This window comes from Pseudorasbora parva, chromosome 5 (assembly GCF_024679245.1).
Source record: "Pseudorasbora parva isolate DD20220531a chromosome 5, ASM2467924v1, whole genome shotgun sequence".
Lineage (NCBI taxonomy): Eukaryota > Metazoa > Chordata > Actinopteri > Cypriniformes > Gobionidae > Pseudorasbora > Pseudorasbora parva.
This window is the reverse complement of record NC_090176.1, coordinates 40223776-40251411: the sequence shown is the minus strand read 5'-3', so window position 1 is coordinate 40251411 and position 27636 is coordinate 40223776. Positions and strand designations below refer to the sequence as shown.

The 27636-nt window shown below is 37.9% G+C and overlaps 1 protein-coding gene and 1 long non-coding RNA gene across 4 annotated transcripts in view; one reads left to right on the top strand and one right to left on the bottom strand.

Annotated features, from left to right (window-relative positions):
• erbb4b (erb-b2 receptor tyrosine kinase 4b) overlaps window positions 1-27365 on the top strand; it is a 382561-nt gene extending 355196 nt beyond the window's left edge. For all 3 annotated transcript variants that reach the window (XM_067444314.1, XM_067444316.1, XM_067444315.1), the window contains 7 exons: window positions 12550-12705; window positions 14650-14725; window positions 14879-15025; window positions 17933-18030; window positions 18257-18427; window positions 24803-25136; window positions 26373-27365. In XM_067444314.1, coding sequence (XP_067300415.1) covers window positions 12550-12705; window positions 14650-14725; window positions 14879-15025; window positions 17933-18030; window positions 18257-18427; window positions 24803-25136; window positions 26373-27058 — 1668 coding nt within the window. In that variant the 3' untranslated portion in view covers window positions 27059-27365. The remainder of the gene's footprint in view (window positions 1-12549; window positions 12706-14649; window positions 14726-14878; window positions 15026-17932; window positions 18031-18256; window positions 18428-24802; window positions 25137-26372) is intronic.
• LOC137075581 (uncharacterized) lies at window positions 12533-24953 on the bottom strand. Its single transcript, XR_010905058.1, has 3 exons — window positions 24818-24953; window positions 12955-13072; window positions 12533-12663 (listed from the first exon to the last, which is right to left on the bottom strand). It is a non-coding gene; the product is annotated as an uncharacterized lncRNA (long non-coding RNA).
• Window positions 27366-27636: the final 271 nt, after the last annotated feature.

Sequence of the window (27636 nt, the reverse complement as noted above, 5' to 3'; positions counted from 1 at the left end):
GGGTTGAACAATCATATTTTTCAAGAGTTAACACATCATTTAAGTAAGACACTGATATCTATCTTTCACGAGGCTATTAAATTAAAATGAAACTTTTAAAGAGGAAAAAAAGCTTTGTCCTTAATTCATGGGATCCAGACAGTTTTATAGACTGTAGTTTAACTGTAGGCCAGTTTCATTTAAATGTAAGATCATGGTAGTCACAGGGTAAAAAACATAGACTGTACAAACCTTGCTCCTCATTATGGCTATATGGCTTCTAAAATATATAAAACATATAACTATTATATTTGTAAGTTAAAAAAAAAATGTAAACACCTGTAGAAAATACGAAAACAACCTCTATAAAAATGATTTATATTCTACAATATTAATTTAAGTAATATAGCAACATTTTTAATAAATGTTTCTTCCAAAACACCAAATTTCTTCGCTGTTAGCTGCAATGTAAATTGTGGTTCTGCTAAAGTGAAGCGTTTGTGTGTTGCCGTTTTCCACTTTACCTCATCATGAATACATGCTCGCGGCTGTTTTCAGCTGATTCAACACAGAACCTGTAATGTTCCCATATCATACGATTGTATAAAACTAAATTCGGAGTCAAAGTGCCGTATAGAGCAGCATCTAAACGCAGCGTACGTTTGTCAGCGGCTGCATTGTGCGGATATTCGCCTTTTGCAGTTCCATGCGCTCATACTAATAAATAAATAAATAGAAAAATAGCGCCTAATATGGAGGGGAGGTCTCTCTCGCTCCGGCTTGTCAATTCAGAAGACAAACCAATGGGCCGCTGTCGCTGCATGTTTTCAGTGGCACAAAAAAAAAAAAAAAAACACCGGCCCAAAGTGCGTCGGCCCACCGGGCAAATGCCCGGTATGCCAGATTACCAGTCCAGCCCTGATACTAGCTATTTTTTAACAGCTTTATTTCTGATTTTAAAAGCTTTTGGGACGTCATATACAGTGTAATGCTTGCAGGCCAAAATCAATTTATCAAGGCGGCAAATAAAATCTTGGAACACTTACAGCTCACCACTTATAACATTAGAAAGACATTATGATGACAAGACTGTAGTATCATTTTCTTCATTATGTTGTTTTCCTTGGCATGTAAGCTTTAAACACTGGATATACAGATGTACAGCTCTTTTTCATGCTTTTAAAACGGGCTGAAAGCGAGAATCAGAACTTTGAGTTTTTGTTATAGCAAGCAGAACAGGAAAAAAATGCATACGTATGGTGACTCCAGAGTCTTGGCACTAATGGATTAGCCATAAATAGGAATGACAGGTTAATGTTAATTCCATGATTTACAAAGCGGGTGTCCGTGATATGTTGAAGGATTTGATCAGGGTTCTGCCTCTTTCGCTTGATTCTTTTTCTGTCAGCGTCCAGCTCGGTTTCACTGTGGCCCGGTTGTCCTTCTCCTGTCTAAGTTCCCTATTGGTATTCTGTCATTCTGAGCGCTGCTGAATGGGTAGTGAAGTGTGACGGACAGAAGCCAGGCTCTCACACACAAGGGCACACTTTCAGACACATACACATATACACTGACACCACCACAAACACACACACACAGTACCAATTTCCTCTTTTTTTTCTTTCTTGTGTTTATGAATTTATGAATACATCATGCTCATCACTAAAAACCCTTTTTTAGTAAACACACCAAAAACTCAGAATCATATCAGTATTGATTAGCATGGCCTTGTTTCTCTGAGTACTATGTGCTGGAACTGCTCTTGGCCATTCGAAGTGTGTAGTTGTGCATAAATAAAATGTGTATTTGGAAAATAAATCTCCCACTTTCAGCATACAGAACCTGGAAACAGATTATTGATTTTTACCCAAGTACCACAATCCCACCACGAGCTTCACTCTGAAAGACAATATCACAATCGTAAAGGCTTAAAGGTGATGTAAGACATTTCAGTTGTTTTGCTAACTTCCTCTAGAATTAGACCACCCCAGTAAATATACTACTGTTCAAAAGTTTGGGGCGAGTAAGATTAAAAAATGAAACATTACTTTTATTCAGCAAGGATACATTGTATAGGTCTAAAGTGACAGTAAAACCTTTTGAATTGTTACAAAAGATTTCCATTTCAAGTAAGTGCTGTTCTTTTGAAATTTCTCTCATCAAAGATTTTTTTTAATCAGTTTTCAACATGCTAACTCATGTCCCTCAACTTTTTTCAATGAAAATGCATGATGAACCATGGCTTTCTATTTTGCTTGGTTTCTTAAAAAAAAAAAAAAAAAAAAAAGGATCTTGGGTTGGGTCACATGCAAGTAGATTTGATTTAAGTGAAAACTAAGAATACGTCTATCATGACACTTAATTTTGTGCCTGTTATTTAAAAAGAAAGTGGGCACCTTTAACCAACCCTGATTTGGTTGAAACATGGCTTTTTAATGCAGCACAACTTGCATTAACTCAGAGACACATGCTGTAAGACTTATTACAGGCTCGTTGTTATGTTTCTACTATTAATTTCGCTCTTGCCTCTTTCTTTGTCTATTTACTGCTCCTCTCTTCTCTCTCTCTCTCTCTCTCTCTCTCTCTCTCTCTCTCTCTCTCTCTCTCTCTCTCTCTCTCTCTCTCTCTCTCTCTCTCTCTCTCTCTCTCTCTCTCTCTCTCTCTCTCTCTCTCTCTCTCTCTCTCTCTCTCTCTCTCTCTCTCCACCTGTCATTGTTTGGTACACCACGCCGTCCTCCTCTCTGTGACTGCACCGGTAGTCTTCACTGGCATGTTTACACAAACTGCTTAAACAGGCCTCTCTTTTGTCAGCCATGTTGTGCTGCTCAGCTTTTAATTAGCCCTTTGTCTGTGCAGCATGCCGCTCTTTATTATTTTTCCTATGCTTGCGTTGTGTTCTTTCCAAACACTGGCTTGAAAATTGGTCACAGAGGGAGTGTACCGCCTGCCTTCTGCAGCCAGTGTGTGTGCGTATGTGTGTGTGAGAGAGATCCTTTAACCTCTATTAATGCACAGTCCAGGTGCCAGATAATAACATGCTTGACAGAGGAAAAAGAGACATCATTTCTAATAAGCATTTCATACTCCTCTATTCAGCAAGTAGGAGGACCTGATTTTTGAAGTCTCAAATTGGCACACAGGCTAGGGTGACCAGACGTCCCCGTTGGAGCTGTCAAAACATTATTCGTCATAGTTATCTACTGGGCATTTAGAGGGTAATATAAATGACAAGAACACTCATCTGCCTTGCCGGTCAAAAGTTTGTATTGATTCGTGTTTTTGAAAGAAGTCTGTTATGCTCACAAAGGCTTTTATTTGATCAAAATACAGTAAAAATAAAACCAACAACAAAAACACAGTAATATTGTGAAATATCAGTTTAATTGCTCTGTTTTCTGGCACAAACAATAACAGACAATGAACTGAATATATGAAGGAACTTAAATACACAGGGTGAATAACTCATAATCAATAACCTTAATAACAAAAGACTGGCAGGGAACTGGAACAAAAGAAACAAGTAACTGAAGAGAAGCAAACTAAAACCCAAAGTATACTTCAGCCGTCCTCATGATGATGTTTGTATGCACACCATTCCGCAACAGTCCTCGAACTGTCAGTGTGATGTCATTTTCATCATCAACCACTCAGCCTAATTTTGGTGCACACACAACAGCGCATGTGTGAGTAACTTGAACTTGTGTTTGAACGTAAAATACATCTTTCCCAATTCCGGCCAAAGGAGTACACTTTGAAAAACTCACGTGCAAGAGATAGAGCAGAACGCGGAAAATTAAGTGTAACTGGGCCTTAAAAGTTCATGGAAATTAAACTTAAAGGAACTGTATGTAAGAAATTGAATTAAATTAATCATAAAATGGCCCTGATATGTCACTAGACATTAAGAAATCATGTTAATTTTAAATACTTATATCACTGACAACAGTAGTCCAACAGTAGTCCAGACTCCAGCGTTCCTTTCATGACTTCGGTTTCAATATCCTTAACCACTCCCCTCCAGCCGTTAATCTGCTATGAGCGAGAGATGGAGAGGAGGAGCACTGAAGTTAATCCTTTCCCTCTATTTAATATTCCATTTCACTTGGAAATACGTCACATTACTGAAGAAAACGTGGTTGCAACTTCCGGTTCACTGGGATCAGCTATTATTTTACTGAGTGATTGCATTGATAATAGTGATAGTGATATTTTGTTAATCATGATTCTTGTAAATCATAGCTTTTTATAAAGTGTTGTTTTAAAATGTAAATAGTTTAGTGTTTTATCCCCTTTTTCCACATACAATGAAAGTCAATGGGCAAAGCAACACTGGAACCTTTTGACTTTCATTGTATGGAGAGAGATAAAAGGTTTAGACTGACATGAGCATGAGTAAATTACTTTACATTTTTAGTAAACTATCCCTGGTGCAGTTCGAAGGCTGATGCTTGATGTACTAGGTTGGTCGGTACGATCTCTGCTGATATTTGGACAGTGATTTGTATTGCCTGAAAGAAGGAGAAGTAAACTTTATCTACAAGGTCAAAGCCCCAATTTCTTCCTAAAAAGCTGACAATATATAGAAGTCACTAGAGTGCTTGAAGTTATAATCGATAGACAGATCTCCCCTTCAATTTTGTTGATTGTCATAATTTTTTCAAGTGACTGTGGTGTGCTGACAGGTCTGGAATTAATGGGATGGTTTTGTGGTGGTGAAACTGTTCAGAAAGGACATTCAGAATACTGATGATGACACCTGCACAACTAAGCCTATCACGCGGCTCCACGCTCTGCGCAGATGAAATAGCAGGGGCAGATTACTTAGCTCGGATGAGAAAAAGATGGTTGAGTCTAATCCCAGTCAGATGTGGTTACAGGTATAAGAAAGGATGAAAATTGTGGATGAGTATGAAGAGACAGAAGGACGGGATCACTTTCTCTGCAGTGGGTCTTCACAGGTCACACTCCTGACTTTTACTCAGTATTTTTTCACGAATACACATCCCAGTCAGAGACAGGAAATGTGCAGAAGGCTTTAGAGAAGTTCACATCACTGCAAAATGACAAACACTTAATAAGTGACAAACACATTTTAAATCTGTCTCTTAGGGAATGGAGGACATCATTCAAAAGGTCAAAAGCGAGTTGGGAAGGAAGTTAATTTAATCAGAGCAGTTCATGGGGGAAGCGGTATGGGCATAGATATGGTAATCCAATAATGATGAAACAGGAGGATTTTTCATTCCCTTAAAGCTTTCATTTTGAACATGATTACTAAACATGGAAAAAAATCAGTTCTGAGATTCCTTGGAGTGCAAGATCTCTCCAAATCACTGAGTCTTCTGCAGGAGGCCATTGTGGCGTCTGTGATGGCACTGTAGAGAAAGCGTCAATCTGTAGGGTCTAGAGCTTTTTCGTTTTATTTTTATTTTATTTTTTTGTGGGAACATTTAAATGTTTTACAAAAATACAATATTCAAGGTCCCGTTCTTCGCGATTCCATCTTTCAAACTTTAGTTAGTGTGAAATGTTGCTGTTAGAGCATAAATAATACCTGTAAAATTATAAAGCTCAAAGTTCAATGCCAAGCGAGATATTTTATTTAACAGAAGTTCCCTTTCCAAGCCTACAGCGAACGGCCGGTTTGGACTACAGCAGGAAGTGCAGGGATGTAATGACGTCACTAGAATCGTTTGTTGACTAACCCTCCGCTCACAAGAACATGCAAAATAGGGGGCGTGGTCTTGTTGCTCTCCCACGTGGAGAAGAGCGCACATTCAGCGCTTGCATCTCCCCGTTATGGTAAGAGGCGGGACCTTTCGGGGCAAAGTGCGCTAAGCTGATGTCCAATCACAACACGGGAAGCGCTGGCCCAATCAGAACTCGTTACGTATTTCTGAAGGAGGGACTTCATAGAACAAGGGAATCATCAGGCCGTTTTTAGGACAGAGAAAACAGTGCTTTACAGGTAAGTAAATTGTGTGAAAAATACTGTGTTTTTTTTACACGCGAAACATGCACGTTATATTGCACACTGTAAACATAATCAAAGCTTTGAAAACACGCGAAGAACGGGACCTTTAAGGTTTTAAGTCAAGCTGAAATAGAGCTAAATTACAGGCTAAATATACATTTACAGTGTCTCTCCTGCATAAAAATTTCCCAATGCGATTTGGCAATTTAAAGAACAATACTCCTCTAAGATCCACAACAGTTTGTTGTTGATTTGTTCGAGTTGTCAGAACAAAACTAGACAATTTGCAATAATGTGTGTAAAATGTAGGTTACTCATTATCTACCTGTTATTGAGCTGTTGTTTAAGAGCAATATCACAGATAATCTGTTGGAACATCATTTTGCCCTTGATATTGTTTAAATAGACTGTAGTATAATTGTGTACTGCCAATAGACTGTAGTTAAATTATATTGACAGCTTTAAAGGGATTCATTGAGTTGATTCTGTGAACGGTTCCACTTTACTGATTTAAAGTGGAACTCCTCAGTCTTTTAAATGATTCATTAAAAGAGTCATCAGACTTTTGTATGCCTCTTTTAAATGATTCATTAAAAGAGTCATCAGACTTTTTTATGCACTGAAAGAACCGATTCATAAGTAATTTGTTTGTGAATTGGACTGATTTCACTTTATTTTACTGTGTATAGGCTTTAACTACAACTTAAAAGAGAGAGGTTTTATTGCCAGTATTTTGTGGTACATGACCTTTTTCACATTGTATTTGAACTGCAAACTCAAAATACTTAAATTGACACATTTTGCTCATTCAGCAGCGATGTCACAAAGCAGTGCATGCAGAAAACAAATGGTGCATACATTTTAGTGATGCTTGCAGCAATTACTCTGTAATGCATACAATTGCCACTATATGTATGTTCGATTGTGTCATTATTTTTTTATGTTATATCATGTCATTGTTTTGTTATGTTATGTTATGTTATGTTATATGTTATGTTATGTTATGTTATGTTATGTTATGTTATGTTATGTTGTTATAGTCCCTCATTCAATTTTGTTTGTGTAACGAGGCCAGCTAGTAGTCACTGTGTGAGTAAACCTCACTCCTCTGATCTGAAGAGATGCTCTAGTGACTGACTCTAGAGGTTGTAGCCTTTGGCCTCTGTTAGAGTGTCCGACTCTCATGCTGAGTCCCGCTTGGTGTGGGCGTTTCAAACAGGAGGGGTTACATTTGAACACACCTGCTCTATACTGACACCTACCTATTTAAGGTGAATTATGGTCACCTATGTTTTGTATAAGCCTTGGTTACATAGATATTGCACACTTTTTGAGCTCAGTGTCACTTTAAAAACCTTGGTTAGCCCTTATAAACACATGCTAATGTAGAATCCCCTGACTGTACATTATATTTAAAAAGGGTTTGCCTTGAGCTGATCAGCTCTTTCATAAAGTCGCCTATTCTCTCTTCTGGGCTTTTAACACTCATGCATGAGACAATCTCTGTTGCTCTATCAGCACGTCCGCTGCATTAATGGACTGTGTGAGCCATTGATTTCTAATTACACTGAAGTCCACTCTGGGGATAAATATTGTGTGGCGCGGCCATCTTGTGGCTTATTGTAATCAGAGTGAGTATTGATTGGCTGTCCGGGCTGCAGAAGTAATCTGTTTTAAATACACTGGGACCAGGGTGAATGGGGCAAAGCGGCCTGTGCTCTGACTATGGAATGCTTTCGGATCTAGTCCTGCGAGAGACGTGGATCAACTGATAGGAACTGCAGTGCACTGCTCACTCACACTGAGCTAGAGAAACACAGTGTAGCTTGGTTTTTTAGCTAGGCTTTTGAGTGAGAGAATTTGGCTCTGTTACAAAACTTTGACATCCTTTTAAGGCACATACCAACTGAAATGAAACCTCATAAATGAGTGATTTAAAACACTACATAGATTCACAAGTGACTTTAATAGAGTTTTGGTGTCAGCGTGTTGCTAAATGAGGAAAACAGCTTATAAATTATACTAACTATTATACTAATTATACTTTTTCCTTTTTTAATGTAAAAATGCGTTAAGTTTTCTGTGATGATTTCTATGAGACGCAAAGTGTGTGTGTGTGTGTGTGTGTGTGTGTGTGTGTGTGTGTGTGTGTGTGTGTGTGTGTGTGTGTGTGTGTGTGTGTGTGTGTGTGTGTGTGTGTGTGTGTGTGTGTGTGTGTGTGTGTGTGTGTGTGTGTGTGTGTGTGTGTGTGAGAGAGAGTGTTCCAAAACTCAGTGAGCTGCCTACTTGTACATTCTAAGCTCTTATCTTAACCTCTTTTGATAATATGAACAGTATCTTTAGAGAAATGGAACCTCATAAGTGACTCATTTGGAACGCTCTACTTAGGCAACAATATAGATCTCCACATGGAAACTTTCAATTCCAATATAATTTAGCATTAGAATCTTGCTAAGCCAGCAATGCCCTGCTAAGAATAAAAGAACATTGCCCAGGCACATATTTGGTTAAAGATTTAGTTAGTTTTTTTGTATGGATTGAATTGTATCTATATTTATGTTGTGACACTTACGGCCAGGAGTAAAATGTCAATGAAAATATTTGACCTCTTCCACCAATATGTTTTGACAAAAATGTGTTCAATGGGACAATCCTATGGACTGAACCTTTTTTGCATGGCTCCAATATGGACATAAATAAGAAATTCAGGGTGTTGCCTCTGAGTAGGCAGTGATTTTCTTCACAGACTGTAATGTATGGCTTTTGAGAACTATCACGCTGTTAAAATTCTCTCTTTTCCTTTGCTAAAATACTCTACTTTTGAAAAAGTGCTCTTTTTTGTCTTGTAACCTTCCTATACACACTGCAGAAATCAAAACAGCTAAAGAAAAGGAAAACATTCAATAGCCGATTATATATATATATTTTTCATTTCCTCAACTAACATTATAATCATAATACGTTTTCACTGCCTTAATGTTTTGAAAATTTGATAAGATCCAGATTAAAAAAAGCCAGGCTAGTGAAATATTTGCTTTTTTATGTGGTACAAGCAAGCCCTTTCCCTGTTTGCAGGTACAGCTGTGCAGAAGTCAAGATTATTTACCCTTAAATGTACGTTTCCCTCATCTCTACCTCAGCTCTGCAAACGCAAAGATAATTGCATTTTGATAGACGATTAATGTTAATGTAGCTCATTAATCTTTGAAAAGCTCTTAAGATCATGACGTACCTGCAGTGTGTATGTAGAGGAAGGAGGAAGGCAACAGAATGGCTGCCAGTCACGGTCATTTGATCTGATTGTCACTTTCTTTGTGTATGTTCATGTTTGCTTCAGAGGCCTGTGATTTTCTGTCTGGGTTTTTGTGTGTGCATTTACATTTTTCTTGAAGTTGATCTGAAGTGAATTTGAGTTTTGTGTGCTACATCAAACACCAAACTGACCAAAAGGGGTCAGTATATATTTTTTAAAAATATGTTTTCAAATAAGTATTTTATGCTCATCAAGGCTGCATGTATTTGATTTTAAAAAAATGGAAAAAATAAGAAAATATTGTAAAATGACTGTTTTCTATTTAAATATATTTTAAAATGTTATTTATTCCTAGGATGACAAAGCTGTATTTTCAGCATCATTACTCCAGTCTTCAGTGTCACGTGATCCTTCAGAAATGATTTCAATATGCTGATTTGTTGCTTTTTTGAGGAACTATGATGCATTTTCAAGAAGAGCAAAAGGACATTCATTTGAAATAGAAAACTTTTCAGTTTTAATCAATTTATTGCATCCTTGCTTAATAAAAGCATTCATTTATTTATTTTTAAGTCTTACCTTAAACGTTTGAACGGTTGTGTATGTCTGGATGTGATAGTCCTGTAAGAAAAGAGTATGGAGCAGAGGAAGTGTATTTTTTTCCTTCAGCAGGCACGGAGGGTGTAATCCCTGCACCATTACCTCAGATTACACTTGCTTGCTGAGAAAAGATTGCATATGCATGGCATAAAGAGATTTGTTCTCTCCTCCTTCACAGTTCTGCAGACATTTGTGTATTTTAAAGCATTATTATTAGCATTTCTCCCATGACCCATAACCATAGGACTGCACTGACCTCTACCCTGAGGGACACTAAGGGCTTATTGTTTCATTTCTTATATCCTACCAATCCCATTCACAATATCCCTATCGGTCGCCTCACTAGGCTAGACCATCAATTATTATTCAATTACTCCTGTATAGGATACACATCAGGTCAGCCAGTGTAGGTTAAAGTTTTGAATGCAAAGACTGTCCTGAATGAATTTTGTTTAATGATTATGATATAATAATAATATGGTGCCATATTGGTTTTATGTCTTACTGATTTAAGTCACAATGCATAATGCCTCTGCAAAACCTGCATCTATAGGCAGCTCACGTGGTTTTAGTAAAGAACTCTCTGAGCAACATATTAGTCTTTTTTACTCCTGTTAGAAAAGCATCATCCACGTTCCCAGCTTACCCAAACTCATTTAAATATGGTTGAAATAAACCCCTCTTCGCATTCCCAGACTGCTTTAGTCAGTCCACTCATGATGTATTCTCGGCTCATCTTAAATTGGGGGGATTTCTCTTTCAGAGCTGCTGCCATCATGTTAATAAGTACAGTGGGAAACACACACACTCAGATCTGACCATGCTGCAAGTCATGAGTCTAGACTGTTGACATTCTGCAAAGCAAGCCACATTCCTCATTCATTATACGTTTTATCTGTCACTGTTTTGTTCCCAATTAGAATTGAGCTCTCACTCAGGTTTGACATATAACCATATTATTAGCATAGATACACTCTTCTGGGAAAATGAGAAGAATATCCAGCAGACTTGGCTATGTTTATATTTAAGTACTCATTTTATGTGTATTTCTGCACTTCAAATAAAAGCAGAAAATCGTATTTTTATCCCCAGTCATTTAAATGTAAAAAGTTTACTTAAGACTACAAGCAATTCAGCAACAAGATTATAAGAAACGCCTGTGGAATCTTAAATCTAGATATGTGTTTTAATATCTTGTAATCTTGCACTAGACCTAATTAGCATATTTTAAATAAATAAATAAGAGCAAGTCAATGCCATTAAATGAGTGTGTTCAAGCGGGATATAGAAGAATTCTGAATCCTGATTATTGTGTATTGTCATCTAGTTTTTTATTAGTTGCATAATTATTTATATTTTTATATTTACATCAATTTCATTCAGTTTTGTTATCATAAATATTTTTGGTAATTAAAGCCAAAATTATATAAATAATATATGAGATAAAAAACATTAACTTTAAAAGGAAATAGCTAATATATAAATATAAAAATAAAGCTACAAAAAGCACATAAAAATACTAAACTAAAATAAATACTAAAAATATACAAATATATATATCATTAAAACTACTGTATAATTATATATATAAAGAATGCTAAAAATAACAGTGATTTAATTTGATGAATAGCCTTGATATAAAACTGGCAAATATATATGGGCAGTAGATATGGGGAAAAAACTATCCCATCAGACTGAATTTACATTACTGTATTAGACAAATTTACTTAACCAGTAATCTGCAAACAAAGTACTGCAGTGCAAACACAATATTATTGAATTGTCTTGCAAGAAAAGTTCAGGGTTTAATATTTCTCTTCAATTCTCTAGAAAAATGAATGTGTAACCAGGATTTCCCCTAGTTTAATATGCACTGCCAACTTACAGGTGATGCAATACACTTTCTTTCTATGAATATATTCTCAGTTATTTGGCATTAAAAGCGCTTGTAACCAGACTCTTTCTGTGATGACAGACGCAGTCTTGTCATCTCAGAGAGCACCTGTGATGACCTACACTGGACCTCTCAAATTGTATTTCCCCATTTTTACAAGCTCCCTCTCACTATCTCGCTCTCTTAAACCATTTTGAAGCTGTCCTTACTTCTCTACCAATCACATTAAGATTTAAATTTCATCCAGCCACCAGCTCAAGGGCACTCGAAGCCCCATTGGAGGGAAGAGTAGAGAGGCTGTTTTCTTGTGAAAGGCCTCCGTGCTGCGGTTTGGACTTAAATCGATTACATGCATTGTTCGCTCCTCTAGAAAATTGATGTCTGGAGTTTTCAATGTTTTGAGATACATGGCCATACCTGAGGAGAGACTCATTGCTTATCAATGGGAACAATCTCCATTATTAATAATTATGATACTTTTTTCTAGTGTTATCCCTCCAATGTCCCTCCTTCTTCCTGACCATTGGCTTCCTCATGATGAATCTTCATTTTATCATGACACTTGAGAATGGAGAAATATGTGAAAGATTTGAATAGCTTATGAGAGATAATCATAAATCTAAATGTGCATTTTGCAGAAATATTGTGTAGTCTAGCTGTATACTTTTTTCTTTTGCACATTTTAAATAAGTAACTAATAAACAAGATTAAATGAATGCCATAAATGCCAGTTTGTTCAACTGAAGGAAAGAACAGTAACCTGATTATTGTGTATTTTCTAATAATCTAAAAATTGCTAATCATTGATGATGATTTTGATTGTGTGTGTGTGTGTGTGTGTTGATGCAGGGTATGATGTACTTGGAGGAGAGGAGACTTGTGCACAGGGATCTGGCAGCTCGGAACGTCCTAGTGAAGTCACCCAACCATATAAAGATCACTGACTTCGGCCTGGCTCGCCTTCTGGATGCAGATGAGAAGGAATACAACGCAGATGGTGGCAAAGTCAGTGTCACATGACCCCAACAAGAAAAAGGGCATGCACTGACCTATTTGCATGGCATCAGTTTAATATATGTTCTTTGTGTTGGAAGAGCACTGAGAAGTCAAAAGATTTGTTGCACTTTTTGCCTCTGGATTTTAAAACACAGCTCCTTATGACAGGTTAATTAACGATAATCCTATTTTTGTGATGATAATATAGCAAAAAAAATGTTTTACCCAAAATTAAAAATTATATGACGATCTGCTTACCCCCAGGACATCCAAGATATAGGTGACTTTGTTTCTTCAGTAGAACACAAATGAAGATTTTCATCTCCAACCATTGCAGTGTCAGTTGTATAATGCATAATGTGAATGGTAGCAAAATCTATGAGTAAAAAAAAAAAAAAAAAAACATACACAGGCAAAGCCAAAATCACTGCAGCTCGTGATGACACATTGATGTCTTAAGACACGAAACATTCGGTTTGTGCAGGAAACCAAACAGTATTTATATACTTTTTACCTCTTATACACCGTTAGTGGATCACTTCCGGTAAGTTTTTTTGCATGTAAATCAGGTTATTTTAATAAACTGATTTTTGGTAGTTATCAGAAAATTAGTGTTCATGTTAACATACACAATGTGTACATGAAGTGAAGTGCAGGAAAAGGACACAACAGGTGGGTGGGAAGTTTGGAGCAAAACACTCCACCACAATGTTAGGGTGTTGTGGGTTGTAAACAGGGCATTGCTATGCTGTTGTTATTCTTAAAGCCACAATGTCATTTTTCGCCGCTAGAAGTCGCTTATTCAAAACAAAGGCGTACTTTGATGTCGTGATTTTCGCAGTGCTATTATATTGCTGCAGAAAATTTGCACCTAGCAATGCACGTAAATCGTGTTTACAAGGCTGTATTTTTTTTAAAACGCACGTTTCCCCTCGGTGGTAGTATCAAAGCGCAAACAATCATGTATTTCACTAAGTATTCTACTATATTCATTATGCGAGTTGTGATATAAATAGTTATATAAAGCATTAAAAACCCTAGAGTATTTCGAAATGTCAGCGGGAAACAGACTCCTTCTCCTCTCATATTTGAAATTTCTACAACTGTACCACTTGTCCTTTGGCTGCATGAAACGAGAACACATTTTTTTATATTTCTTGGGTCAAGAAAAAGTCAGAGTTTGCAATATATTTCTTCTCCCCTTCCTCGAAAAACACTCTGTGGCTGGATGCACTTAAATCTGCCGTATAAGGATGCTTTCCTCTCACATATCACACATGCGCACTTTAATAAGCCAACAGAACACAGGTTAAGGTGTTCAAATGCTGGGTAATGGGCAACCTAGCCAATAACCAACCGGTTTATTCTTAAGAGCTGTTTATGACCATATGCTGATAAAAGATAGCATTTTAACGCATTTAACTTGTCTGATCTCTCTGATCTTTTCCATCTGAATCTGAATCTCCTCTGAACCTCTTGTTGCCGTACCTTAATAGAGCATCCTGGGAATCGCTTGCTCCGTTCATCTTCAACCATTTCTCCCATATAGGAGAAACTTTAAACCTCTTGAAACTCTAAAGCTTTAGTGCAGTTTGATATCCAGCAGCGCTACACACACATTTAGCCCAACCTGTTTCTTTTTTTTTCTCTCTCTTTAAAGCAAAAGATAAAAAGAATCAGATATCACTGATTATTCCATTTCTGAAATATTAACTTACCATACTTAATATATAATGCATGATACTGTGATAAGGTTTGATTTTAGTGGTGTAAGCTTTGAAGAAACTTTGTCAAGTTACGTAAATAAACAATCCAGTACTCACTGTGTTCACTTGAATAATACCGTTTTAAATTTAATAATAATGTTTTAACGGCATTACATTTTTATCTACTGTATCATGTTTTTATTTTATCTAACATAAGCAGTTAAATTTTCTCCTCTTGTTTTGTCAGATGCCTATAAAGTGGATGGCCTTGGAGTGTATCCACTATAGGAAATTTACCCACCAGAGTGATGTATGGAGTTACGGTGAGATAAGCCTTAACTGCAGTTAAAAGCCTAATTCATTTGTCAAAAGTATTTTTGTGCAGCCAGCCACTCAGCCAGGCAAACACCAACCAGTCTTAATACACGCCTACAAGCTTTTTAAATGATCTTTATTGGATTTTTTTTATTATCCAGGAGTGACTATCTGGGAGCTGATGACATTTGGAGGAAAGCCATATGATGGAATCCCTACCCGAGAGATCCCTGACCTGCTGGAAAAAGGAGAGAGGCTTCCTCAACCTCCCATCTGCACCATTGACGTCTACATGGTTATGGTCAAATGTAAGGGAGCTTTGCACAAATTTTCATCATTTTGGTTTTAACTTGGGCTGTCAGCGTTAAGGCATGTGATTTAATTCAAAATCCTTAACGCGTTAAAATCAAATACATTACTGAAGCCCGTGTAATTGCATCATTAACGTAATGTACATCACTCAGTTGACTACGTAACTCAGCTGGATAAAGCAAACCAGCGTCTTGATAGTGAAGGTTTGATGGATGAGGATTGTAATCAATGTAAAGACGATTGCGGTGACGTACATGAGTCGTGTAGTCAGTACACTTGTGAGTCTGTTGTATAAATGCACATAAAATGCGTCATGTGCTCTCTCGATCACTGATCGCACAATGTATTTATGCACAGAAACATTTCAATACGTTGTTTCCACACACATTCTGGATAATGTTTTGATTTGTCGTGTGTGTTGCTATGTTTAGTAATTCTGAATGAATCCGTGTACAGTTGTAGCCATATGTAGTCAGGTCAAGGTGGTTCGTTTAGACAGCTAAGACACCAAAATTTAACTTTTAACTTTTTCTGAGTCATACTTCAATCTGATGGATTACTTTGCTGGATTTAGCAAATGATGAGAAATGTGTTGAATGAATGTGTTAAACAAGATAAAATGGTGCATGGTTAATTTCCAATAAGTGTAGCCTTGTAGTGTTCAAAAAGGTCAGCTAAGGAATCCTTTATACTATCAATGGCTGTTGAATCTTGTAATTTTAAACAAAATAGCTATATAATTATCAATACGAATTTGTAAATTCATAATTAAAAGACACTTAAAATTGGGTCCCACTTTATATAACTACTATATATAACTAAACATATGATAAAGCACACTTATTGTGTTTTTACATTGTACTTATATAAAAAAATATATTTAATAATTTTATTTATTTAACATCTATAAACAGTTCATTCATTCGTTCTTTCATTCGTTCATTTATTTATTTATATAGCACCTTACAGACTACCACCGTAGTTCCAAAGTTCTGTACATTGCAGTTAAAAGGAAACCAACAATACAACAAGACAAAATACAAAAACATCCATGTACTGATGTACTAAAATGCCAGAGAGTTCAGATACATTTTTAAGCGGTCCTTAAAAACATTTAGATTTATGGAAGATCTAACATCCAACGACAGGCTATTCCATAATCTAGGTCCAGCGACAGAGAAAGCATGATCACCTTTCATTTTGAGACGTGCACGAGGAACAGTTAAAAGAAACTTGTTTGCTGATCTTAGACTTTTGCCTGCACTATAGGGCTTAAAAAGCTCAACTAAATTTTCAAGCGCAGTGCTTTAAAAACATATACTAAAATTTTGTACTGTATCCTAAAATGTATTGGTAGCCAGCCTAGAGACACTCATAAGGGAGTAACATGGTCATTTTTTTCACCATTCATCAAAAGCCTTGCGGCAGCTTTTTGTACAAGCTGCAAGCGTGCAATGTGTTTTTGACAAATCCCGACATAGAGTGCACTACAGTAGTCTAAACGGGAAAAAATATATGCATGGACTACTTTTTCCAGGTCCCTTGATCTATCCCTTACACATTCCACCCTTAAAGGTGTAATGAACTGGCTTTTATTTTATTTTATTTTTTATACTGTTGTCTGAGGTCAACTAATGACGTCCAATTTTTTACATTTAAAAACATCATAACTAATAGGCTATTTTCTACACTGGTTTTGAGGCTCTCTCCTGAACTCTGGGTTTTGATGGGCGTGCTGCTCTGAAGACTTGGAAGTAAACGCCCACGGCTAGGATTGGATAAGATTATTTTGAAAGCGGCAACTGCAAAGATTCTCTCGACCACAGGGCTCGTAAACATCTTTATCAAGCAAACACAATGATTTATTTCTCATCCGGATTTGATTGGAATATTATTTCTGTATTAAATGGCCTGCAGGATCGGTCGATATAACACACACACACACACAAGCGTTTGTTTTTGTGAAATATAGGGACATTACATAGGCGTAATGGTTTTTATACTATACAAATCGTATTTTCTATCCCCTTACACTGCCCTTGTCCCTAAACCTACCCATCACAGGAAACATTCTGCATTTTTACTTTCTCAAAAAAAAACTCATCCTATATTGGGGTGGCAGTGGCTCAGTGGTTCATGTAGATTGTCTACAAACCGAAAGGTTGGTGGTTCGATCCCCGGTTCCACCTGACCAAGTGTCGAAGTGTCCATGAGCAAGACACCTAACCCCAGCATGCTCCCGATGAGCTGGATGGCGCCTTGCATGGCTGACATCGCCGTCGGTGTATGAATGGGTGAATGTGAGGCAAAAATGTAAAGCGCTTTGGATAAAGGCGCTATATAAATGCAGTCCATTTCCATTTATATGATTTATGGGCACATGGCCAATGTCCTCACATTTCACCCTCTCCTTATAATATCTATGTCATACCCATGTCATTATACACATTTGAGTCCTCATATTTCACATATTTTTTTCTTTGATTAAAAAGGAAGTTTTCAGCTATGAAACTACAGGATATTCTTATATTACCATGACATTTTATATATCAAAAGCTCAAGGGAAAGTTGATTTCATCGCCCCTTTAAAACTACCTATACAACCAAACCCGTCCCAAACCTTAACCGTATTCCACCTTAATAGCAGAAAAAAGCAATACAATATGAACACAGTAAGTACAATGTACTTATTTTATGTAAGTATAAAGTAGTTACGCATACTTAATATAAAGTGAACTAATTTTTGTTTTAAATATAATTACAGTTATGTGGTAATCAACACTGTGTGGTAGATACTGCACTCCTTCTTTTAAATTTATTTTAATAGACAGTGCTCACTGCATTTTTTTTATTTATTGCGGTCTACTTTGCTGACTGAAGTTGTGCGATGATTTCGCCTCCAGGCTGGATGATAGATGCAGACAGCAGACCAAGATTTAAGGAGCTTGCAGCAGAGTTCTGCCGAATGGCGAGAGACCCACAACGTTACCTAGTCATCCAGGTAACAGCTCGGGCTCAAATGAAATGTTTGTGATGAGAGTCAAGGGTCTTAAGTTCAGTTCAGTTTATTTGTAAAGCACACTTTAAAAAAACAGACTGTTGACCAGTGTGCTGTACTATAATAAAGTATATAACAACAAATTATGAATAAAACATCTAACTCTCATAAAAGTATTATTTTTCTGCATAGTGCATAAATATCTCAAGCCTGGTTCTCTCTGTGCCAGGGGGATGACCGCATGAAGCTGCCCAGCCCCAACGACAGTAAGTTCTTCCAAAGTCTGCTAGATGAGGAAGAACTGGAGGATCTGATGGATGCTGAGGAATATTTGGTGCCACAAGCCTTCAGTATTCCTCCACTGGCATATACAACCAGATCACGCATGGACCCCAACAGAGTGAGTGTACTAACAGTTTGCACTCACACACTGTCTTTAGGTTCAGTCATTTAATAAACCATGCTCTGTCAGAGACCGTATATAGCAGAGATGGACACTTGTATTAGAATGAATGGGAGAAATTGAAATGCTCATTTGAAGGCGCCTCTTTATGAAGTCCCACCTTCTAAATTTGTGTGCTTGTGTGTTTATGCATGTTTTTCTATCCTGGTTGGGACTGAATGCACAGAGTCATGGGGGACTTCACTTTGGGGACCTAAAAAAATTAAATAAAGTGTAATTTTAGTTGCTGGAGTACCAAATCTGAATTTTTAAATGATTTCTTTTATAATGGCTGCTTAAAATTCTTTAATGAAAATATATTAAAAATAGAAAACTGTAGTATTCACAGTATTACTGTTTTTACTTCAGTTTTAAAGGTGCCCTAGAATGAGTTGAAACAATGTTAAATTGTTCTCTGATATTTACATAGAGGGTATGTGGCTTTATTTAAGGGCAAAAATTGTCCCTAGGATGTAATGCTCTATTTTTGCCTTATTTGGAAGGGTCATGAATATTAATGTTTAGCTCTGCTCTGATTGGCTTATTTCAGCAGTTCAGCTCGTAAGTCCTGACCGTCCTGACAGAACACAGACCGACTGAATGAATGACACTTTAAGCAGAACATCTCAAATGGAGATTGCTGAAATGCAGCTTACCTGTTTATTGGTGTTTTCAGATCATCCGCGCGTGACAAAGAGCTTGTGTTCGTGCGGTTGCCAGATTTCAGTAATTAAATCCCCCTAACAGAGCTTTCCTGATAGAAACCTGTATACTATCCGGTGTTTTACCTAAACATGTCCAATCTGGCAACCATATGCACGCGAGCCTACATTCATTTCAGCCTACATTTTAGACTTGTCTTTTTCGTCAACGATATAGCATGTTTATCTTACGTTTGTCACAATGTAGGCTAATGTTAAACAGTGACGGTGATGTAGCATAATCTGAAATACAAATAGGCAAAAACATCAGGAAACACGATTGCGGTGTTTTTAGATGTGATCAGTCACTTGAAAATTTTCAATTGGAGCAATTTTTTTTTTTTTTTACAGTGCATGCGAGCAGCTTGTTTACCTGATGACTCGGCTCCGTCATTTCCGCCTGACAATGAACATGTTTAGCCCAGAAATCTAGAACAACCCTACACCGTAAAAAAAAAATGCTCCAATTGAAAATTTTCAAGTGACTGATCACATCTAAATTTTTCAGTTAGCCAAATTGAATTCCTGTGATTTAAATTGCATCGATTCACAGAATTTCAATTTGGCCAACTGAATTTTATTTTATTTTTTTACAGTGTAGTGGCAGCAAATCTAATCTGCCCGCTAGTGCAGTCTTGCAACTCTCAATACACTTCTGAGCTGTAAACGCCAAACTCTGGTCAGGCCAATCACATCGTGTATAGTCGGTGGGCTTAACATAATGAGGACGGCAGAGTTGTGCTCGTGCTTCTAGTAAACACAGAAGCTGGCAAACGGCGGTCTTTCGAATCAGCTTTGACAGCGACTCTGGAAGACTTGGAGTTAAGCTTTTCTCTGAGCAAAGAACAAAGAACGGCACTGAAGTCATTCTTAAGAAGGGAAGAGGTGTTCGATTTTTCCGACCGGATGAATGTTTAATCTATCAACCCGTCTATGCCACCAACCAGTTCCGTTTCACCTTCGTAGCTCTGGTTGGTGGTAGCGCTATCCTATCGCGTGCAGAGGGAGTTTGAAAGACAACCGTTCATCTCGCCCCTCAGATTGAGCCCTGTCTATGGTGAGTTTCCAGACCAAACATCTTGATGTGGGTCTGGCTTGTCAGGCTAGAACATGTTTAGACAGATGCAAATGTTGGGGGCGTGCATATAAATGATCCCCAATGCTTGCGTCACGGTTGGCCTTATGTTGAGAAGCACTTCTTTTTCCCTGGTGTTTTTGATTCACGAGATTTACATAAGAAGTAGGAGGCAATGGTGTTTGAGACTCACAGTGTGTGATGTCCATCTACTGAACTCTTATTATTTCACTATGGCAAGGTTAATTCAATATTTCATTCTAGGGTACCTTTAAGCAAATAAATCCTTTGTGAGCATGAGAAACTTTTTGCAAACAGAAAATCTGAACAATAGCACATTTTAAGTTTAACAAGCAGTTTTTGAGTGTTTCCACATTCAGTAAGATAGGTGATGTACCTGTATGACACTTCAATGAACTGACTGCACTGGCCGAACCTCGAAATGGACTTTGGGATCTGTCAAGGTTAAGTGCCTAAATCAGATTGTATTTTATTTGTGCAATTGTGTGAAGTCTTTTAAAATCATTTGATTGTCATTATTTTAAAGTTCTTTAAAGTTCCTATCACTTCATCTGAATATTTTAGTATTTAGCCCCAAGATTTGTTTTGGTAAAAAGCTTGGAATCAATTAGCTTTGGTTCCTAATTGAATTTTTTTTTATAGAATAAAGCATTTGAGTCTTGTTAAATATTGCAATATTTCTTTATTAGGCAAGGACAAGAAAGAAGTTGATGCACTGACACATGCATCATGCATGCACACCTTCAAATTTGGGCATTTTGCACATATTTACATATTTTAGGATAGCTTTTACATTTTAATGCACTTTTAGGTCTCACTCTATGAATCTCTATTTATTGCTTGTCTGAGGCTGAATTGAGTTTTTAGATGAGCCTATCATCTAACTGACGTTGACCTTGGGGTGGATGGATGCTCTCCTAGCCAATTAAGTGCCGTCCATGCGAGTATCTCAGAAAGCTTGGCCCACCATTCCTACGCTGACAGATGCTATACTCTCCCAGAACGAACTTGTCTGTCATTGAAATATGAAATCATGATGTGATGATGACAAAAAAAGGAAGTCTTATCTGTACCATTAACTATGCTCCCCTGTTGATGAAGGGCATTGGAATACTGAGATTCACACAGACTTATTCTATTTACAGGTGCTAATTTGTCTTAGAAAGCAGCAGTGCTTTTGTGACAGGTTTTCCTGTGGAGTGGGGGAGAGAAATAAAGTGGCCCTCCTGTACGTGTGCCTATAATGGGCTCCATGTCTGGGCTTTCATTACAGAGGCATGCCAGTGTAAATAACTGGGTCCTCACTAAAGTGAAGATGATATTTGCCCATCGACAGGAAGACCAGAGTGGGTATTTGCTCTGTGTTAGTCAGCCATGAGCATGTTATTAACTGTTGGTGTGTACAGCACCAATGGGAAAGTACAACCAGTAGGGATGCAGCTCCAACAGCTCTTCACTGTAACTTAGAATGACAAAATCTCAGGGTTCAATCAGTCTTTGCCAGGAACTTAGAAGGGGATTTAGTGAGGGTGTGAGAGTGTGTGGGAGGGGTGGGCGCGATGAAATGTTTCCTGAAATGTGAAATGTTTTCGCCTCGACCGTGTTCGCTAACCATGTGTGCCATTTTGCATTCTAACTTGCGTTTTGTTTTCGTCTAACTGGGAGAGAAAAGAGAGTGAGCGGTATGAATATCAATGAGGGACATCAATCCTTCAGAGCCTCTTTGGAACATTACAGAAATCTTTTGCCTGCAGTTTGCCGTATAAACTGAGCTTTGGGAAAACGAAACTCTGCCAAATAACCCAAATAGCAATATTAACTCAAATTCATCTCTACTCAAAATGTTGTGAAGTTTGAGCATAATGGAAAAAACACATCTTTGTGCATGTGTGTTTCAGTTCAGCTCTGCTTTGGTCATGGACTTATAGATGTTTAATGGGAAACTAGGAAAAAAGCTTATATATATATTTTGATTTGGAATTCCTCTGACCCAAGTATGTATCCCTGTGTGGTAAGACTGAATGTACTGTGATCGATGGTCGACATCTGTGTATTTTAAATTGAAGTAAATATTGAAAAATACTAGAATAGAAATGTGATTAAGCATTTATTGAATAATTAAGGGAAATTTCTGAAGCCTTTTATTCACAAGATTATCCAGTAATTGGCATTACCATGTTTATTGAAATATAAACTTTCAGTTAATTGCTAGAAGAAAATAACTACAGTGATTTCTACAGTTACTGTGATATTAAATTACTTATTTTGTGAAAATTTAATGATGCTGCCCGCCCCTTAAGTATAGTTTACTCCACCCTTCGCAGACTAATACTCGGGCCAGCAGAACCCTACATTCACAGCAGTGAGCTCCAGACTGCTCCAAGAGCATTGTGTATGTGCTGGTGAAGACAGAATAGAGAAAGAGAAAGAGAGATGGGTGTTTTGTGGTTAGTGGAGAGGCGGACAAAAGAAAACAAGGAAGCAGACATTGAATTTAGAGTTTTTTTGAGCAGACAGAACACCTGCAAACAGTTTGCAGCATTAAAAGCATTAACTGAATAATGCTATCATAGTTCTAGGTATTGCCATGGTTTTGTATTAGTATTACAATTAAAGGTCCTGTTCTTCGCGATTCCATCTTTCAAACTTTAGTTGCTGTTAGAGCATAAATAATATCTGTAAAATTATAAAGCTCAAAGTTCAATGCCAAGCCAGATTTTACAGAAGTTATTTAACAGAAGTTCCCTTTTAAAGCCTACAGTGAACGGCTGGTTTGGACTACAGCAGGAAGTGCAGGGATGTAATGACGTCACTAGAACCGTTTGTTGACTAACCCTCCGCCCACAAGAACACGCAAAATTGGTCTTGTTGCTCTCCCACGTGGAGAAGAGCGCGCATTCAGCGCTTGCATCTCCCCGTTATGGTAAGGGGCGGGACCTTTCGGGCAAAGTGCGCTAAACTGCTGTCCAATCACAACACGGGAAGCGCTGGCCCAATCAGAACTCGTTATGTGTTTCTGAAGGAGGGACTTCATAGAAAAAGGAAATCATCAGGCCGTTTTTAGGACAGAGAAAACAGCGCTGTACAGATAAGTAAATTGTGTGAAAAATACTTTTTTTTTTTTACACGCGAAACATGAACTCATGTTATACTGCACACTGTAAACATAATCAAAGCTTCGAAAACACGCGAAGAATGGGACCTTTAAGTAATATAATTAATTGTTATTTATATTTTGTTTCCCTTTTTTTGGGATTTTAAATGACCCTATTGTTTATGACTTCAAAACTAGTAACAGTAAAACTAAGAGTATTAAATGGATGAATTATTAGTAATTCTATTAGTAATTAGTTAATGAATTAGTAAATTCCATGGTATTCATTAAAGTACTTTAGATATGAATACCATGATGAATGATTATGCCATGGTATTATTTAGGGATGTCAATTTACATAAATTTCCTTGATCAATCGTCGTTTACAGAACAATGAATCGATTAATCGTTAGCCTTCATGCTACAATGTGCAGTGCAACAGACTTATAGCGACAGCATGAAAGGGTGTGCAAAAGTCGGCTCAAAATCAAAAGAATGAGGCTATAGGATTGTAAAATGAGTCAATGTGATTGATTATTTAATTAAATTACTATTTAATGATCAACTATAACCTCTAATACATCACCAACACCACCTCAGATCTGTTATTCAGAATGGACACATTCTTCCTCAAGCATCCCAATGAAAGGCTTTTTTTAACTAAACCCAAATAATTCACAAAGTTTTATTACAATAATCATTCTAATGTTATGTACCGGTAGTATAACAGTCCTAATCATAGTCGGCTTTACTAACGAGTTAATTCTTGACCAAATCCATCCTATAAGATAAATCAGATATAGATAGACCACAAAATAATTACAACTTACATTTGAACAAAACAAAAGGCTGTGAATGCACGCGCAAACTTGTGGTCATGAAGGTGTATCTCCAGCTGTAAAATGGCCCCAAACATAACTCCCACCCGCTAGCTTTATTTTTTCTCATGTCTGCTTTAGTTTTAGCAATTAACTGCATTATCGACAATTAATTGATCATCGAGTTATCGTAAACATGCCTAGTTCAGTAACATGGTATTACCATCTGATAACATAAAAACTTGTCCTGGGCCGTGTGATTTTGTTGTTGTTGTTTGTTTGTTTTTTGCAACAGTTTTGCTGCCACAGTTCCTTTAAAAAGAAGTTCACAGAGAGACCGCAAAACAAAGATGGCCAGACGGAGAGAATCGGAGGATTAGGAATGAGAAAAAAAACAAACAGTTTAATTGTGATGAGATTTCTAATTGCATCAGGAGAGCTGTGTTCCTACACTCTCGTCTGTTCATTCGCTGTTGCCAAGTTTTCATTAAATCTCATAAACTGTATTAATATTTGGAGCCTTGCTAGCATAAAATATTTGCCTCTCTTGAAATGTTTTAATTGTAAAGCAAACAGAAATAGATAACTGCAGAGATACTAAAAGGCTTGTTTGTGTTTCTGCAGAACCAGTTCACATACCAGGACGGCAGCTTCGGCATGGAGGAGATGATGGCCACTATCCCGCGGGTCGTGGCTGTGTCCGCGGTCAGCCCGGGCTGTTCCACTCAGAAACAATCTGTGGTCCAGCAGGGGGCCTCGGGGTCCTCTGAGGCATTTGAAGACAGCCGCTGTAATGGCACTCTCAGGAAGAAGGCTTCACCCAGGGCGAGCACCGGGGACGACAGCAGTGGCCAACGGTACAGCGCAGATCCAACTGTGATGCTGTGTGAGCGTGGAGCCAGAGCAGAGACCGACCAGGAAGGTTACATGAGCGCTATGCAGGACAAAAAGCCCTCAGGTACTGGAGTAATAAACTGGAGCAGGCAGGAGTGGTGGAAGAGATTGATATAAGAGAGCTCTTTTTACAGTTAAATTATTTATCCAGTGTCATTGGTAAACCTGGGTTGTCCTGTTCAATGATTCACGCCGTTCATGCTTTCACCCAGTGTTTAGTGATTAATTAATCCTGTGTAGTCAGATTTTTGAGATTTCACTGTGTACATTTGAAAACCTTAGGTTACAGTTCTTGGATATTTACAAAGGAAATATTGCCGCTGATACAGCCAAAACCTAATAACATATTTTGAGAATAAGACCCTTATCAAAATGTGTTATTTGGTGTTCCACAGGAGTCAGTCAATCAATCAACTTTATTGATATAGAGCTTTTACTATCACGATTGTGTCAAAGCAGCTTCACCGTGTCAAACAGGATAATATTGCAACAAAATTAGATTTGGCTGTACAGTCGTACAGTCAGTCATACAGTAAATGACAGAATTGTATTTTTTGTGAACCATCCCTCTATGGAAAATAATATAAAAACAATGGCATATGCAAGAAAGATTTTGCCATCATGTTTTGAGTTTCCCTTAGATATTGAAATTAAATAGAGCCTGTGAAAGTTTCTGTGACTGTTCAAATTGAATGCATATTTAATGAGGAAAGCTTTAATACAGCTTTAATGCCGTTTGTGATTGTTCTGTCTGTTGCTAATCATTAACATTTGCTAAAACACTAAGAAACAGCATATTTTTTTCAGGGATCATTTTTAAAATGTATTGTATTTTTATCTGTATTGTCTTGCCTTTTAGATTTTAGGATGGTATATTAAAAAAATGTTTTATTAAATCTTGCAAAGTCCTGGGTTCGCTATATAAATATAACTCTAGCCCCTGGTTTCACAGACAAAGCTTAATACTAGTCCCAGACTTAAATGCATGTTAAGCTGTTTTAACTGAAAGCAACTTGAACTGGCATATCTTAAAATATCTTGCAAGATGCCCACCAGTAATGTTTTTTTTTTAGACACATTTATAAAATCTACTTAAATGGCTTAATTGCACTAAGGCCTAATCCTGGCTTAATCTCTAAACCCTGTCTGTGAAACCAGGCCTGAGACTTCAGAAAGCAGTTAACTGAATGTAGAAAACATGCTTAAGGTTAGTCGACATTATCCTTGGAGCGCTAGCTGGCACAATGTTCTCAATCAGCCCCACCTTCTCGCTTCTCACTGCTCTTTCCTTTTCTCGCAGATTATCTCAACCCTGTGGAGGAGAACCCCTTTGTCACCCATCGCAGAAATGGAGAGGTCCACACTCTTGAGCGAGGTTACCACAGCACCTCCAACGGGCAGCCCAGAGTGGAGGATGAATACGTCAATGACCCGCTGTACCTCAACACCTTCCATAACTCTGGGGAAAAGAGTCATGATGTTTTGAGGAAGAACGGAGTCCCCTTGGCGCACACAGCAGTGGCAGCAGCAGTAGTAGCAGCAAATACTGGAACTTCCAACAACCAAAATCTTTCCCAAACCATGCAACCAGCAGCACCCAGTGCCCACATTACAACACAGCCACTGTACCAAGGCAAACAAAGCATTTCCACCCTCTCAGGCCACACTCTCCACTCCGCCCATCCCGGACACACCCTCCACCCAACACACACCCTCCATCCCGCTCACTCCGGGACCATCAAAGCTGACATAAAGTCCAAAAAGACATTTGACAATCCTGAGTACTGGCAACACAGTCTTCCCCCTAAGGCCACTCTCCACAACCCCGAGTATCTGCAGGACTGCAGCACACGCTTCTTCTATCGGCAAAACGGTCGGATCCGACCCGCCGTGGCCGAGAACCAGGAGTACCTCTCAGAGTATGCGCTAAAACCTGGCACCGTGTTGCCGCCACCTCCCTACCGTCAGAGGAACACTGTTGTGTAGCAACAACGACTGAGACAAAGAAGGAAAGATGGAGGTAAAGAGAGAGTCATAGTGTGTTCTCACCCTGGCTCTCACACCAGCATCCTGATCTCTCCGCTTCTCTCTGAACTGGATTTAACATCCAACCTCCAACGACCTGGAACTGATCCACTTGGGTGAGCTTCTCCTCCAGAGGCACTGGTCACATATGACCACATCAATCAAAGCTCCTTCCTGCTCGTCTCTCCTCATCCCAATAACCATTAAGACCTTTCCCCCAACCTGACCCCAACTATTGGAAAGCGATTCTGTTCCCAACATAAGATAGATGTTAATAATAATAATAATAATAATAATAATAGATTTTATTTATAATGCACTTTTCATTCCGAAGAATCTCAAAGTGCAACAAAGGGGGGGGGGGGGGGGAACAACAACAAAAAAATGAACAACAAGCAAAAATACAGAATACTACAAACAATCAACCAACACAGAAAACAGAACAGAAACAGAGCTGATGGTGAACAGAAACAGAGCTGATGGCGAACAGAAACAGAGCTGATGGTGAACAGAAACAGAGCCGATGGTGAACAGAAAAC